This window comes from Alligator sinensis, unplaced genomic scaffold (assembly GCF_000455745.1).
Source record: "Alligator sinensis unplaced genomic scaffold, ASM45574v1 scaffold288_1, whole genome shotgun sequence".
NCBI classification, from domain to species: domain Eukaryota; kingdom Metazoa; phylum Chordata; order Crocodylia; family Alligatoridae; genus Alligator; species Alligator sinensis.
The window spans coordinates 1,198,917-1,214,116 of record NW_005841876.1 but is presented as its reverse complement, the minus strand read 5'-3'; the positions used below and the strand labels follow the sequence as shown (position 1 = coordinate 1,214,116).

Here is a 15,200-nt window from a genome sequence, read left to right as displayed (position 1 = left end):
TGGCTGAAGTATTCTTTTTCTTCATAGGGTGAAAGAGGTTTGCCTGGACTACAAGGTCTGATAGGGTTTCCTGGAATGCAAGGACCTGAAGGTCCTCCTGGGCCACCAGGATTTAAGGTAAGTTGTATTCAATATTTTTGGGTATGTCAGCACTGCACAAGTCAGTCCCATGCAGCGATACCCTGAGATCTGCAAGGGGTACTTCTATTAGTGCAGCTGTATTAGTGCAGTCCAGTCTAATAAACTCTGTTTCTCAGCAGAGCTGATTCACCCAGCTGCAGCACTGTGGTGATATGGCTATGCCAGTTGTGCTTAACCTCCCATCCAGGGATCCATGTCATTTGGCTCATGGGGCTTCCCATAGATGTAGAAATTTGACAGCAGGGGAGTAATGGCAGCTTTAATTGCTGCAGCCCTGGGAGCAATTAACTGCCACTGCCAAATTCCTGGACCTGTGGGGAGCTCCATGGACCAGATGACATGGCCCTGCATGCCAGATCATGTCAGCATGTGCTTGTACCATGGCTGGATCCAGCGCTTGGGGTTGAGCCAGTGCACAGGGTTGTGTGATAGCCAGATCCAGCATGTGGGCTTGTGCTGTGGACCAGCCCCACACACAGGGGCATGCCAGATCACCCCTGTAGACCAACTCCACATGCTGACCAGCCTCATGCTGATCTAGCATGTGGATCAGCCCCACACCATTCATCTAAGTAATGGGGTTGGAGAGGCTGAGCACCACTAAGTTGAGCACCCCTGGGTTATACTGTTTCCAATTCCAGAGCTAGCACGTGCAGAGCTAGCAAGGGTGTCTTATACATGGCACTGGCTTGCACCATATAGTTGCACCTTTATATGATCAGACTTCTTCAAAGCAGGGGTTGACAACTTCCAACCTGGGGGCCAGATCTGGCCTGTGAAGAGATTGGATCTGGCCTGTAGCAGTTCAGGGAAATGGCAGCTTACTCCAACGACAGTGGCAGAGGAGGCATCCTTAGGATTCTAGTGGCTGCCTTTTTTTATATAGTTCTCTTGCAGCTTCTGCTAACAGCTGAGGAGTGTGGGGTTGTCAGCAGTTGCCCGTAGTGATAAAAAGGTTGCCAACCCTTCACCTAAACCATTGTTGCTGAGAAAGACGAATACATTTGATTTTCTTGCAGGGTGATACTGGAGAACCAGGGCTGCCAGGAACAAAGGGAACACGAGTGAGTACCTGCTTATATTTGTTTAATAGTTTGTAAGAGAGCTTTCTAGGAGAAGATATCAAGTGAGGCTCCCCAGGGGAACTGAACTCTCTGTTCTGGGTCCAGCATTGTTCAATTATCTTCATTAGTAATTTAGAGAATGGAATTGAGTATTCGCTTAGTAAATTTGCTGATGACAGCAAGCTGAGTGAGGTGACAGACAATTTAGAGAACAGGCTTAAGATTCAACATTACCTTGATAAATTAGAAAAATTGTCTGAAATAAACTACATTCAGGAAGGACAAGTTAAAAGTACTGCATTCAGGGTGGAAAAACTAGATGCACAAAATGGAGAATGCATGGCTAGATTGCAGTACTAGGGATTTACAGTGCTTACAAGTCAACAGCAATATCTTTGAAAAATAGCAAGTGCTTACAAGTCAACAGTAATATCTTTGAAAAATAGTTAAAAGCATACTGCAGCGTATTAACAGAAGTGTTATACTCAAGTTATGGGAAGTGGTTCTTCCACTCAGTTCAGCATTGGTAAAGTCTTACCTAAAGTAATGTGTCCGGTTTTTGGCACTGCATTTCAATTTGTCTACATATTTTTTGGAAAGAATTCAGGTTTGAGCAACAAAAAAAAAATTAGAAGTCTAGAAAACATGACATAAAATGAAAAGAATGGGAATTATTTAGTCTGGAGAGGATGTAGGAAGGATTAGAATACAAAAAAGGGTTGTTACGAAGAAGACAACAGTCAATTGGTCTCTGTGTTCACAGGGGACAGGGTAAGAAGTAATGGGCTTAACTTGCAACAAGGAAGTTTTGACTTAGGTATGAGGTAGATCTTTCTATTCTGAGGGTGATCTAACACTGGAATCGGCTACCCAGAGAAATGGCAGAATCCACACGATTAGTAGTTTTTAAGTGCTGGCTAGGCCAAAAATTACCTGGGATGGTTTAGACAGCTTATCCTGTCTTGAGCAGGGATATTGTTTAGATGGCCTCCTCTCCAGTCTTGTTTTTCTCTGCTATCTTGGTCTTCTGTTACCATGGTGTTTATCATTCCACCAATAATACCAATGGCCCCTGGCCTTGCTACTTATTTTGCGTCCACAGGAAGAGCCCTCCTTAAACTTTATCACCTCTATTACCTGATTTAAAACCACCTTGTACTTCTACCAAAACATCCAGGCCCATTCTAGGTATACTTATGATATTGCAGCTGTCATTCTTGCTATTGTCAATTCTGTATGATTGTGACACTTGTCTTACATTTTTGTTGCTTGAAAGAGAACCTGAGATGTTTTTTTCCGCTGAAGACTATCTTGCCTTTGCATTTTGCAAAAATATATGTACAAGAATTCTGCTGACCCATTTTGTGGCCATCCATTCCTCTCTAGTGGCTCTACTCTATAGAGGTTGATAATCAGTTGTAGGCTGTGAACTAAGGGAGTCTTAAGCTATCAAGAGATCAACAATTCAATCCCTAATGTTAATAATAAATCTAGTGTTATGCTGATTTGGATGCATTTTATGACTCTACATATTCACCACCACTGACAGGTTGTTCATTTAATAGTACTAAGAAGTTTCAGGATGGAACTGTATCACCTAAGCTAGAGTGAGCACATGTTTCTTTCTGGCTTGCTAGGACTTACGTTTGAAAACACTAGAAGACTAAATAAGTCAGTAGCATGAGAAGGACGTCATCAGATGAAATTCTGATTTGTTAAACCAGGGACTGTTTGGTAAAAAAAGAATATAATCATTTAAATTCTGCAATTGTTAGAGTAATCAAAATGAAATTGCTAAATTAACATGACTTATGTGAGATGAGGAAGCAATGGCAGTAATGTGTTACCATCATCTTTTATTGCATAAAGATGTTTATAGTAGATTTCATAGTATGAGTGACTGTGGTAAATGTGCAAAACTAGAACTGCTTAGTTTTATTACCTGTGCTTTAAAGTTGTTATCCAGTCCCTATTGTAGAAAACATAAAAATAAGATTTTTCAAAATTAAAGAAAAAGCCAAAATTATTTATTTATTTGTTTGAATTTGCCTATTAAATAACATAGTTAAAATTTTGGGCTAATTTTGTGATTCTGTCTTATAATTTTGAAATGTTTGTGTTCTCCTCTTCATACATTTTCATTAATTGCAGGGCCCACCAGGTTCATCAGGATATCCAGGAAACCCCGGCCTTCCTGTATGTATGAAGCATATATGTATTTACAAAGAATGTCAAAGAACATCAAAGATTACATCCTGCCTGGATCAATGTTGCCTTGGTAACTGTTTCTGCTTTTGTCCTAACTGCAGGGTATCCCTGGACAAGATGGCCCACCTGGTCCACCTGGTATCCCAGGTTGCAATGGCACAAAGGTTGCAATTTACATTTTTAACTATAATTTTCTTGTGTATAATTAAAAACCTCAAGAATGCATTTTTTCAACACAGTCATTCTTTTTTCTGTCTTTAGGGTGAAAGAGGTCCCTCTGGTCCTCCAGGCTTACCTGGATTGACTGGGAGCATGGTAAGCAAATATTTGATGCATACTTCACTCCTTCCACCTGTGATTCTTTAAATTTTAAATATTGTGAAACTTGTATAGTACTAACAATGAATGCTTCAAAAAGGGAGTAATTTTAAAGTATTTTTTTTCCAGGGACCCCCAGGACCTCCTGGAATTAAGGTAAATTTTGTTCTTAAAAATGAACGCACTCATATCAAAAGTAAAAATTCAGATTACCTATGCCTACTAAAATTAGCAGCCCTTAGTTTTTGGGCTGCAAAATTTTTACACATAAAATAATTCCATTGCTCACAAAAACCTCAGACTACCTTCCTGTGCATAAAGTTAAGCACATGCAGAAATCCTATATATAGAATAAATATAGCTGGGCTACAGTGACAGAGCATAAAGTAAATCCTTTTCAGTATGTGTAACCAGCCTCATGCTCACCCTGTAGCATATAAATCATTAACTTCATTTTAAGATTGAAGCATATATGTATTTTGAAGTTATCAGGATAACTTCATCATTTCACCTGCTGAGTCAGTTTTCTACAGAGATTTTCTTGACATATAGCTCAACAGCCAGAAACATCAGCCAGGCCTTTTACCTATTAAGTAAACAATTGAATTTTAGTATATATGAAAACTAACTGTATAGGTAGCTAAGTATTTGTTACATTCTCTTTCATTCTAAAGAATAAAATATTAAATCAAGAGGGAAGTATTTCACACCTGAGCCACGTCTACACAAGTGTGGACATTTGTTTCCCTGGGGGCAAGAAGCAGCAGCACACTTTGTGCTGCTGCTACTTGTCCCTGGGGACCACCTGTGACAAGCACCCTCTAGTGCAATGCAGATTACCCTAGGCGGGGTAGGGGAGACTGGGGCCAGCACTGGGCCAGCCCCAGCAGCCTTATCTGGGGTCCAGCTGGTTGGGTTTTGGTTTTAGGTGGCGTACACTGTCCCCATTGTGCACCGCCTTGCTTTTTTTTGTGCAAGTTTTTTTGACCCAAGGAGATCTACCTTGCACTGCAGAAAACACCCAAATGTGTGATATGTGGTGCCACAGACATGTCTGCGGTGTCACATACTGCACAGTTATGCTTGTCGGGATACAGACTTGGGTATAAAATTAATGGGTACCTTTTGAAATGGCAATCAGGTGTAAATCATAAGTATAATCACAATTTTGTAGTGACAAGGCTACTTAGAGCAAAAAAGACTGTTGTCTCTTTTTCTCATATGGAAAGAAATGCCTCATAGTAATACAACATTTTGGCATTTTGGTGGGGTTTTTCCCCCATGAATATGCAGAAGATACAACTGAAAGAATATGACTTAATCATAAAGTTTTGTGACCTATTCAGAATATATGAAAATGACATTTTTTGATACCAGAAGAGTTAATTAAAGATATGCATTAATTCTGGGAAATGCTATTGTCTTATTTTGGTTGTATGCTATTTAGGGAGGGGGAAATAGTCCATTTTTTTCCATAGTCTGTTTAATTTTGAACTTATGTTCTCAGATGGGGTGAGGTAGTATACTCTAACAGTAGAAAGGTTTTCCCAAAGTCTAATCTAACTTTACTTTGCTATCATTTAAAATGATCTTCCCCAATGATTCCAGATTTCCATGTACATGCTATGTTTTGTACTTTACGTCAGGTTTAACATCAGTGCTTTGAATGTTTTATTTGTGTGCCCGTAAATGTTTTACCTTTATTTTACCTTCTTCAATCATAGGGAGATCCAGGCCAAGTAATCGGGATCATACCAGCTATCCTAAGGGGTGAAAAAGGCTTTCCTGGCCATCCTGGACTACCAGTAAGTCTTAACTAAAGAACAGTCAATCTTAAACTAGATAAGCAACATTATATTACTTAATATGCGCCTTCTTATTAATAGCTTCTTTTTTTTTGTTATACAGGGTATACCAGGATTGCCAGGAATCCAAGGGCCCGTTGGGCCAGCAGGGATTCCAGGAGAACCAGTAAGTATTCTTTTATGATGATTTATGCAATTCTGCTATATGAAAAAGGTCTGCAAGGAAGGGTGGTCTAGCAATTAGAAAGCACTAGCCTACAACTCTCAGGGCTCTGATTCCATTCCCTGTTCTGCCAGACTTTCACTGTGATGTTACAGTAAAAAGGAATAATTTTACTTTATCAGTGAACTAATAACTCCTACTTACTCCAGTGCTAGTTAGAATCTACCCTTCTTTTTTCACTTTTAAACCAAACTCTTAGAGTTTCTCCCATCTTGAACCCCCGTATAATATATTTCTGGCTTTGCAGCCTAATCTGAATCAGAATGCTTGCTGAGGTTGTTTTTAGATATACCATTAGGAACAACTGCAAAAGGAACTGCAATCTTACGTAAAAAGTCTCCTATTGTGGTAAATTGCAAAAGTTCAAAGCATTTAAAATGCTGACAGGTATAGTAGATGTTGAAATTCTAGGTTTTTACCTTTTATGGACACATATAACATCAGGTAGGAACTAACTAATCTCATTTTTTTTAAGTCAGCATAGTTTATTATAGTGATGATCTGTGTTCAAGGCAATCTCTTTTATGATTCCCGTCCTGTGGATATCATGCTGTAAAATTATTAGGAAACACTGGTAAAGTGGAACTGCTCCTGCAGTAATGTAATTATGGTAGAGTTTGGTCATGGCCATTGGTTACACTTCTTGCATTAACAAGGATTTATCCAAACAAAGAAAATATGAGATTAATATTCAGTCAGTTCAAGTGACCTGCAGTTTTATATCTGATTTGAAAAAAATGACACTTTCCATGGTACAGTTTTCATAAGACTGGACTTTCAAGAATGACTTGAAAGAACAAACACTGGCTTCCAAATTACTAGCGCTGCTTCCTACATGTTAGGTTTCCTTGGAGGATCTCCTGTCCAAATACTCACTGGATCCAACACTTCTTCACTGTGAAGTGGCAGTCTCATGCTTCTTGTGGTAAATTATAGACAAATAGTATTCACTTTTTATTATTTGCATTAATTCATAAGTTGAAGCAAATAATGGATTCGATTGCCATTTAAAAGTCTTGAGAACATCATATATACATTTTTCTCACTCAGCTAAATGAAGAACTTGTGAGGGGCTAGCATTTGCAATGGCCAACGTAAGTTAAAAAGTATCAAAGATGATATGCAGAACTAAACTAAAATGTCCTATCTTACAGGGTCCGCCAGGGCCACCAGGACCTCCAGGAGAGAAGGTAAGAATTTTCTCAGATAGAATTATCATTGCAAACATTTCTGCTATTATTTTTACAAATCAGTTTCCAGATAGGCTGGAAAGTAGGTTCCCAAAGAGGACTGATAAATTGCTTGCCTTCTGGTGGGTTTTTTTTCCTAAATTTAAAAGTATATATTAATTAACAGTACGTACAAAAGGGCATTGTTTATACTGCTCTTTAAGTCTATTCTCTTATGTGACTAAAACACCACTAAATTTTACATTCTATAATGATTTTTGGGGGTCAAATTGAAAATTTCAATATTGGACAGTGTCAAACTTTGGGAACAATTGACTATATTAGCATGTATTCTTCATCCTATTTTGATTACTCTTATTTTTTTATATTATTATTTGAAGAGTCCTAAGAACTCACTTGAGAATATTGGGACCTTCAGTGACCTTATACATTTTTATTGAAAAAAACCATAACCTGTCCTAAAGACCTTTCAATGTAAGTTATGATAGGAAGTGACAGGTAGATTAAAACAATAAATGGGCTTGTAGAGGGGAGAGGTAGATAGTGAGGTATTAGTAAAATGATTATGAAATAGTATAATGGCCATTAGTCATAATTTGACATCTGCCATATATTGCATTTTGTTGCTGCATTATTTTGGTCAGAATCTGTGGAACAGTTGAAAGGAAACTCCCGCTTTCTACTTAAACAGTTTTCATGAATATTTTAAAATGTGAATTTCAGCAATCTGCAGCCACTTATGCCCTAAGCAAACTCTGGATGACCTGTATTTGTTCTTATTCTCCTGATGGTGGCCAGGAGTGGTCAATGCAGAGTATGCAGGAGAATTCTGTCATAGACAGCTGGCTCCTCAGACTTTACAATAAGAACTGTTATTTCTTTCTTCTACTTCTCTATGCAGTTCCCTTCTTCCATACTTTTTGTCACCTTTGATGCACCTTGTTCTGCCCACTTTGGGGGATTATCTGTTCCTTTGCATCTCTCATGGGTATTTGTAGTCTCCACCTTGAATCACCTCTTTTCTTTCCTCCTGAGCTGAAATGGCTCCTCATGGCTGGTTGTTTGCAAAAGCAGCAGAAGCTGTAGCATCCTCTGGTATCTAGAGGCAAGAAAAAAAAACACTTGCATAATTTACCAGTCCTAGCTACCAGAGGGTAATAAGAGCAGAGGAAAAGAACGTGGGACTGTCACGATCCAAAAAGTACTGCTGCAGATATTCTTGGAGCTAATACAGAGGCAAAAGGGACCTGGTGTCCAGTGTTTGTTCCTGACATTTATTTGGAGGCAAAATATACATGATAGCTCTGATCCCACCATTACCATGTTTGTTAAGTTGAACTTGTAATTGAGCTAAAGACAAAAGACATTGATAAATATTACAGTAAGGCTATAGAATCATTTGGGATTGATTGTACATCTATATATTTACATCTCAAAAAAGATAAGCATGAGAAGATATAGATCTGACTGACAAAAACTTCCTACCCATGTATACATGTGCTATATTTTTGAATTTTCATTATATGCATATTATCATTGTAAAGTCATGTTACCTGTATGTTTTTCTCTTCCCTTATGTCCCATGTCTTCTATTTGCTTTTTAAAAAAAATTATCCAGTCTCATTATTGTCATATGTGCTGTTTATGTTTGGAAAATGCCTAATACATTACAGGCACTACAAGAAATTAATAAGACAAATCAAGGTTTGTGAGTAACTAATTTAAGTCAGAAAAACATAGGGTGGGTTAGATGAGTTTCTATATATTTATATAGGGTAGTTTATATTTCAGACAAAATATATATTTAAATAAATATTGCTAAATCAATAGCATTTTTTTTCAGGGTCATATGGGCTTGAGCTTTCAAGGACCAAAAGGTGAAAAGGTAACTCCCTTTTTTTTGTTGGGTTTTTTTTTTGGAACCTTATAAAATACAACTGCTAGCAATGTCTTTGGGATTGTGCTAATTTTAAAGATTGGCTGTTGTGGTGATTTCTTTTTATTTTAGAAAAATGGAATAGCTTAAATCACCACCTAATAAGTAAATTAATTACCATAAAGGTTCAAAGAATATGATATGCCTGGAATAGGTTCTGACATTCATCTAGCCCAGCGCTGTCTAAAACAGCATTTAGTATCAGGTGTTTCAGAGAAAAGTATAAAGACCTTCCAGTAGTCTAATTCTGTTTGGAAACATATTTCCTTTGAACAGCTTTTAATTTTCTACCTTTTAATTTATTTGAAGGTCTCCTTGTCTCTTTTCCTAGTCTCTAGGCCACTTATTATTGTATATACTGTTTGTCTCCTTTCTAAGGTAAACAATAATAGCTTATTCAGTTCTGCCTCATGAGAGGCTTTTGATCATTTTCTTTGTGTGTTTCTGAGTCTAATTCTGAAATTTCCTTTTTGTGTTATATTGACAAAAACTGTTTCACAAGAGACTGCAGCGTGGAGTTATATACTGGCATTGTAATGCTTCTCTATATTAATTGCCATTTCATTCCTTGTACACCTTGACATCTTATTTGCTTTATTGACTGGAGCTACACTTGAAACAGCTGCATTCCATGTGGACAACTCATTGACACCAATGTCCTTCCCTTGAATTGATGCACCTTTAAAGTGAATGAGGATTTACATTTTTCCATACTGTCAGGATTTTGCTTTTATCAGCACTGAATTTCATTAGCCATTGTATTGTCCATTCATGTAACTTGCTTGGGTCCATCTAACCTTGCTTTCCTAAAAGAAAGCCCATGGTCAGGTATCACTTCCAGGCAGAATGATTCTTGCACATGACAAATTGCACTCCTTCCAGGTTATAACGAGTTGTTTTTCCTCTTATGTTTCTAGTGGTAAAAAAAAATCATTTTGCTTTTAGTCAGATTGGCATGCCATTGTTTTTTGGTGTAGTAGTCAGAGCCCAGAGAGCACTGATATTAACAAAGCTTTGACTTGAGAGGTCAGTGATTTAGGTGGTGATACATAAGTCATCCATATAGATAAAGCTTCTTGTGCTGGGAGGGACTGGTTGATTATTCATGTAGATGGTTTTTACTATAGGTAAAAGTTCTTTATGGTATACTATTTCATTTTCTGCAGTCAGCTATGCTTGTACACAGTTTGTTTTAGAATCTCCATTTTTAAATATAGATTGTATCAGTCCAACTATGGAATGATCTCTTGTCATTCTGCATTTTTTTGCTAAGGACTATCTGGTTGTTGATTGTCATATGCTGCTGACAAGTCTGGTGGGAGGACAATACAGCAGTGTGAAGGCAACCCAAGGAGTTTATGGAGAGTGTCAGGGACAACTTCCTGGTGCAAGTGCTGGAGCAGCCAGTTAGGGTCCATGGTGTTCTTGACCTGCTGCTCACAAACAGGGAACAATTGGTGGGGAATGTAATAGTATATGGCAACTTGGGCAGCAGTGACCACAAGATGATTGAGTTCAGGATCCTGAGGAAAGGAAGGAAGGAAAGTAGCAGAGTAAGGATCTTGGACTTCAGAAAAGCAGACTTTGACTCACTCAGGGAACTCACAGGCAGGATCCCCTGGGAAGCCAGTAACAAGAAGAAGATTAGGGGAAGTGTGGGTTCCTTACTGAATGGGGGAGGCAACCTAGTGACAGAGGCTGCAGAAAGACTGAAATACTTGATGCCTTTTTCACCTCAGTCTTCACAGTCAAGGTCAGCTCCCAAACTACTGCACCAAGCAGCAAAATTTAGGGAAGAGGTGAGCAGTCAACTGCAGCAAAAGAACAGGTTAGGGGCTACTTGGAAAAGCTTGAAAAAGGAGAGGATCCAGGAAAATATAGACAGGTCAGCCTCACCTCAGTTGCTGGACAAATCATGGAGCAGACCCTCAAATAATTTATTACTAAGCACTTGAAGGAGAAGAAGGTGATTAGGAACAGTCAGCATGGATTTACCAGGGGCAAGTCATGCCTGACCAACCTGATTGCCTTCTATGATGAACTGACGTGCTCTGTAGATGCAGGGAGACCAGTGGATGTGGTATACCTTGATTTTGGCAAGGCTTTTGTTACAGTCTTCCACAACATTCTAGCAGGTCAGCTAAGGAAATATGGGTTGGATGAATGGACTGTAACATGGATAGAAAACTGGTTGGATCATTTGGCTCATAGGGTAGTCGTCAATGGTTCTATGTCCAGCTGGCAGCCTGTATCAAGTGAAGTGACCTAAGGGTTAGTCTTGGGGCTGGTTTTATTCAATATCTTTATCAATGACCTGGAAGATGGTATCGAGTGCACCCTCAGCAAGTTTGTAGATGCTAACTGTGGGGAGTATTAGATATGCTGGAGGGTAGGGTTCAGGTTCAGAATGACCTAGACAAATTGGAGGATTGGACCAAAGGAAATCTCTTGAGGCTTCAGTAAGGACAAGTGCCAAATCTCGCACTTAGGATGGAGTAAACCCATGCACCAGTACAGGGTGGTGGCTGACTGGCTAGGAACAGCTTTGTGGAAATGGATCTGGGGGTTATAGTGGACAATAAGCTAAATATGAGTCAAGAGTATGCCCCTGTTGCAAAGAAGGCTAATGGCATACTGGGATGCATTAGTCGGAGTGTTGCCAGCAGATCAAGAGAAGTGAGTATTCCCCTCTATTCAGTGCTGATGAGGCCACAACTGGAGTACTATGTCCAGTTTTGCTGCCCTACCCCCCCCCCCCCCCTCTAAAAAGGGTGTGAACAAATTGGGGGGCCCCACAAATTGGAGAGTCCAGCAAAGGGCAACAAAAATGGTGAGGTGGCTGGGGCACATGACTTTTGAGGAGAGTCTGAGGGAACTGGGCTTATTTAGTTTACAGAAGAGAAGACTGAAAGAGGATTTAATAGCAGCCTTCAGCAACCTGAAGTGGGGTTCAAAAGAGGATAGAGCTAAACTGTTCCCAGAATAAGGAGCAATGATCTCAAATTGTAGCAAGGGAAATTTAAGTTAGATATTAGGAAGAACTTTCTCACTAGGAGGGCAGTAAAGCACTGGAACAGGTTACCCAGAGAGGTTGTGGACTCTCCATCCTTGGAGGTTTTTAAGACCCGGCTAGACAAAGCCTTGGCTGGGATGACCTAGTTGGGGATGTTGCTGGTTTGAGCAGGGGGTTTGGACTAGATGGCTTCCAGAGGTCCCTTCCAATCCTAATTTTCTATGACTCTATAATTTTAAGTCTGTGAACACAGTGCCTTTGACCTGCTCTTTTCAAACTCTTCCATCAACCACCATTGAAAGAGTTAGGAAGGATTTAGGAAACTGAATTGTGGATTAAATTTAGATGGTTTTAGGTGTAAATCCTTATGCCCTTTAAAGATGCATTAGACTTTGGTACCCTTGCTTCAATTAGATTCCTCTTATTCTTATATGTGTTGTAACTCCAGCTGATTCTATGGCCATTGAAATGATCAACAATTACCTGTGCTTTATAATGACTGAGTTTGGATGGACTTGTAAAACCATCATTTATTACCCATGGGACTATTTTCTCTGAAAATGAGGTAAAGGCCATGGTCTTTTGGAAGTGGCAAATAAATTAGTTCAGCTTAAAAATTTTCTCCTTTATCTGCTACTTTATTGACATTTAAATAATCATATATTAGTGACTTAATTTTCTATTGGATAAACCATATTGGTTAGATCAGTTCATATCTGGATATTTTGTTACAGTAATTTTCATTATTTCAGTTATTTGTAATTTAACTTAAGATGGGAATGGAATGTTTTTTGTATTGTTAGCAGATCTCCTTATACTGAACAGATGATTAAAAAAAATTTAGTACAGGAAGTTTTTTTTTTACCTTTGTTTTATATTGTAAATAGTTTATCCTGACTGATCATAATTCTGCATTCTGGATTGCTAAAGAAATAAATTATTATCACCATGTATTTTATCTAGTGAATTTTTGTTGCCATTTTTAGCAGGATATATATAGGGAAAAAACATCTTACAAGAGAACTTAGTTGGCTTACATGAAGTCATTGGAAAATGCTTACAGTAGAAATACATGGATTACTGGGGTTAGCTTTTTTCCAAAAAAAAAATGAGCAGGAAGTCTTGTACAGAAGGAATATATGGGATCATTTAAGAAGTGTTTTCTTTTAACAGATGTTGATTTTATAGTGTTCAAGCAGGGGTGTTCTCATCCTACTGCGAACAAAATATCTAGGATCTTCCAAAACTATCCTCTTCTAGGGGTTAGTCTTTATTGAGAACTCCAGTGACACAGCATAGTCTTTCTTTATCATTCCAATCATGGAGTTTCTATAAAAGATCCCTTCTTTCCCAGTCCTTAGTTTCTCCTCATTCTGAGTGAGATTCTCAAACCATTTTGTATTCTTTCAGAAATAACAAGATGGGCCTCCGTTATGAATCGGTACTAGTTACTCAGCGTTTTTGAAAGGTTTGGCTCCTTCCCTGAGAATAATGGAGAGACGTCTTAGACTGCCACCCTGTTACATGATTGCTTCTTTTGCAATCAGATATGTTGTATTTAGGGTTATTTGATGATTAGTTTTGCTAAAGTAATATTCTGTTACTTCTTAAATAGTAAATAGTAGTTCCACATTATGTTGTTGTTTTTATTTATAATTGTTTTCAGAGTAAGCATTATTTTCCATTTTGTTTCACAAGGGTGAACAAGGAGTTGTAGGTCCTGCAGGTCCACAAGGAACTGTCTCAGAACACAAAAAGAATGGGACTACAGTCTTATGCGGAAATAAGGTGAGAAAAAGAATATTTGAAGCTAAACCCAGTTTTGTCACTTGGGCTAGGGACAGACATTACACATAAACCGGTTTAAATGATCAGAAACTGGTTTAAACCTGTAACAGAACAGACATTCAGTGCACAACAACCAGTTTGAAAATAACTGAAACTGGTTTGAGATAAACCCGGCTGAATGTAGTATCAGACTTAACTGACTTGGGTCAAACTGGTTTATGCAATGTCTGTCCCAGACCCCTTGCTGGTTTAAGTTAAATCAGAGTCCCCCAGCATCCTGACATGCTCTCTGGCTGGGCGGGGCTCTACACCTGGGCTTCTGTTTATGCATGGGCATGATCTGTCACCTAAGTGCCTGGTTCCTACCTAAGTTCTTTCAATATGGGTGCTAGAAAGACATCTAAACTCCTAAGACAGGCCCGATCCATTACGGATATTCCATGCATACCTCACTCACACCAACTGCATTGAGCATAGTCAAATTTATCAACTGCATTGAACATTTATGAAACTTTGCTGTCCAAAATGTATGTACCAAATAGACTTAGTTGCCTGAAGTGTTTTGGGGCTGCAACCTGGATCCTTCTTTGGAAATTAGTCACCTAAATTCTAATAAATTTCCTCCTCTAGGCGTAAACAACCAATTAAGATGTGGCCTATATAGTACTATTATTGATTTTTTTAATTACAGAATACTGAGTGGTGATCAAGGTAGCTAAAGAAAGAGAAGTGAAATAGTAGTGAGCAATCTACATCTGATCATGCACATTTAATTCATGCACTTTGCTTAATAATTCTTGGTTGGGGTTTTGTTGATATTTTGCATATGATAATACTTCATGAAAAGTCATGTATATCGCTAGCAGAAAACTTCCGTAACACGTTCACACATTAAAGAATGTCCTCTTGGACCTATTTCAGTTTGGATGAAATATTACGGTAGAAAAAAAAGAGAGGCAGTCCAAAAACAGACCAGTTACCATCACATCATATTCCTTTCCATGCTTCCTTTTTCTGCACATCGTAGATTGTAAAACATGGGTGCAGTGAGGGCACTATTAGTAGTGTTACATGGGAGATACCCCTGTAGCCAGAGAGATTAGATGACTCTGGAGGTACAGTTAAAATCTGCAGAGCTGGAAACTTTTTTAACACAGAACTCCCCATTCCCTGCATCCTGTCCTGTCAGTAGCCACAATCTGTGGATATTGAGTAGAAAGTTATGGTTAAAATATTGTGGTAGAAATGCTGTACTCTTACTGAATAACGCTTCATCATCTCATGATTTTTTCCTGAAGGAGGGAAGTGATCAGGGTTTTTTTTTCCCCTGGTCGATTGCAAATATATTAAAGTTGAACAATTCATGCACATTGAATTTCTCATCATTAATGGAATCATCTCTACTGATGTAAGTACTAGTTAACTTGGTATTTTTTAAAATCAGAGCTCATAAAGAACAGTTATTAGTACAATGAATTGTATGTGAATCTTAATATTACATTTTAAATTTAAAT

At 38.4% G+C, this 15,200-nt stretch overlaps 1 protein-coding gene across 2 annotated transcripts in view; it reads left to right on the top strand.

The window, feature by feature from the left end:
* Positions 1-15,200, top strand: part of COL4A1 (collagen type IV alpha 1 chain) — a 118,517-nt gene that overhangs the window by 24,010 nt on the left and 79,307 nt on the right. For both annotated transcript variants that reach the window (XM_014527883.1, XM_025196078.1), the window contains exons 2-12: positions 28-117; positions 1,161-1,205; positions 3,357-3,401; positions 3,515-3,577; positions 3,675-3,728; positions 3,861-3,887; positions 5,456-5,536; positions 5,640-5,702; positions 6,914-6,949; positions 8,793-8,834; positions 13,597-13,686. In XM_014527883.1, the coding sequence (XP_014383369.1) occupies positions 76-117; positions 1,161-1,205; positions 3,357-3,401; positions 3,515-3,577; positions 3,675-3,728; positions 3,861-3,887; positions 5,456-5,536; positions 5,640-5,702; positions 6,914-6,949; positions 8,793-8,834; positions 13,597-13,686 (588 nt within the window). In that variant the 5' untranslated portion in view covers positions 28-75. The remainder of the gene's footprint in view (positions 1-27; positions 118-1,160; positions 1,206-3,356; positions 3,402-3,514; positions 3,578-3,674; positions 3,729-3,860; positions 3,888-5,455; positions 5,537-5,639; positions 5,703-6,913; positions 6,950-8,792; positions 8,835-13,596; positions 13,687-15,200) is intronic.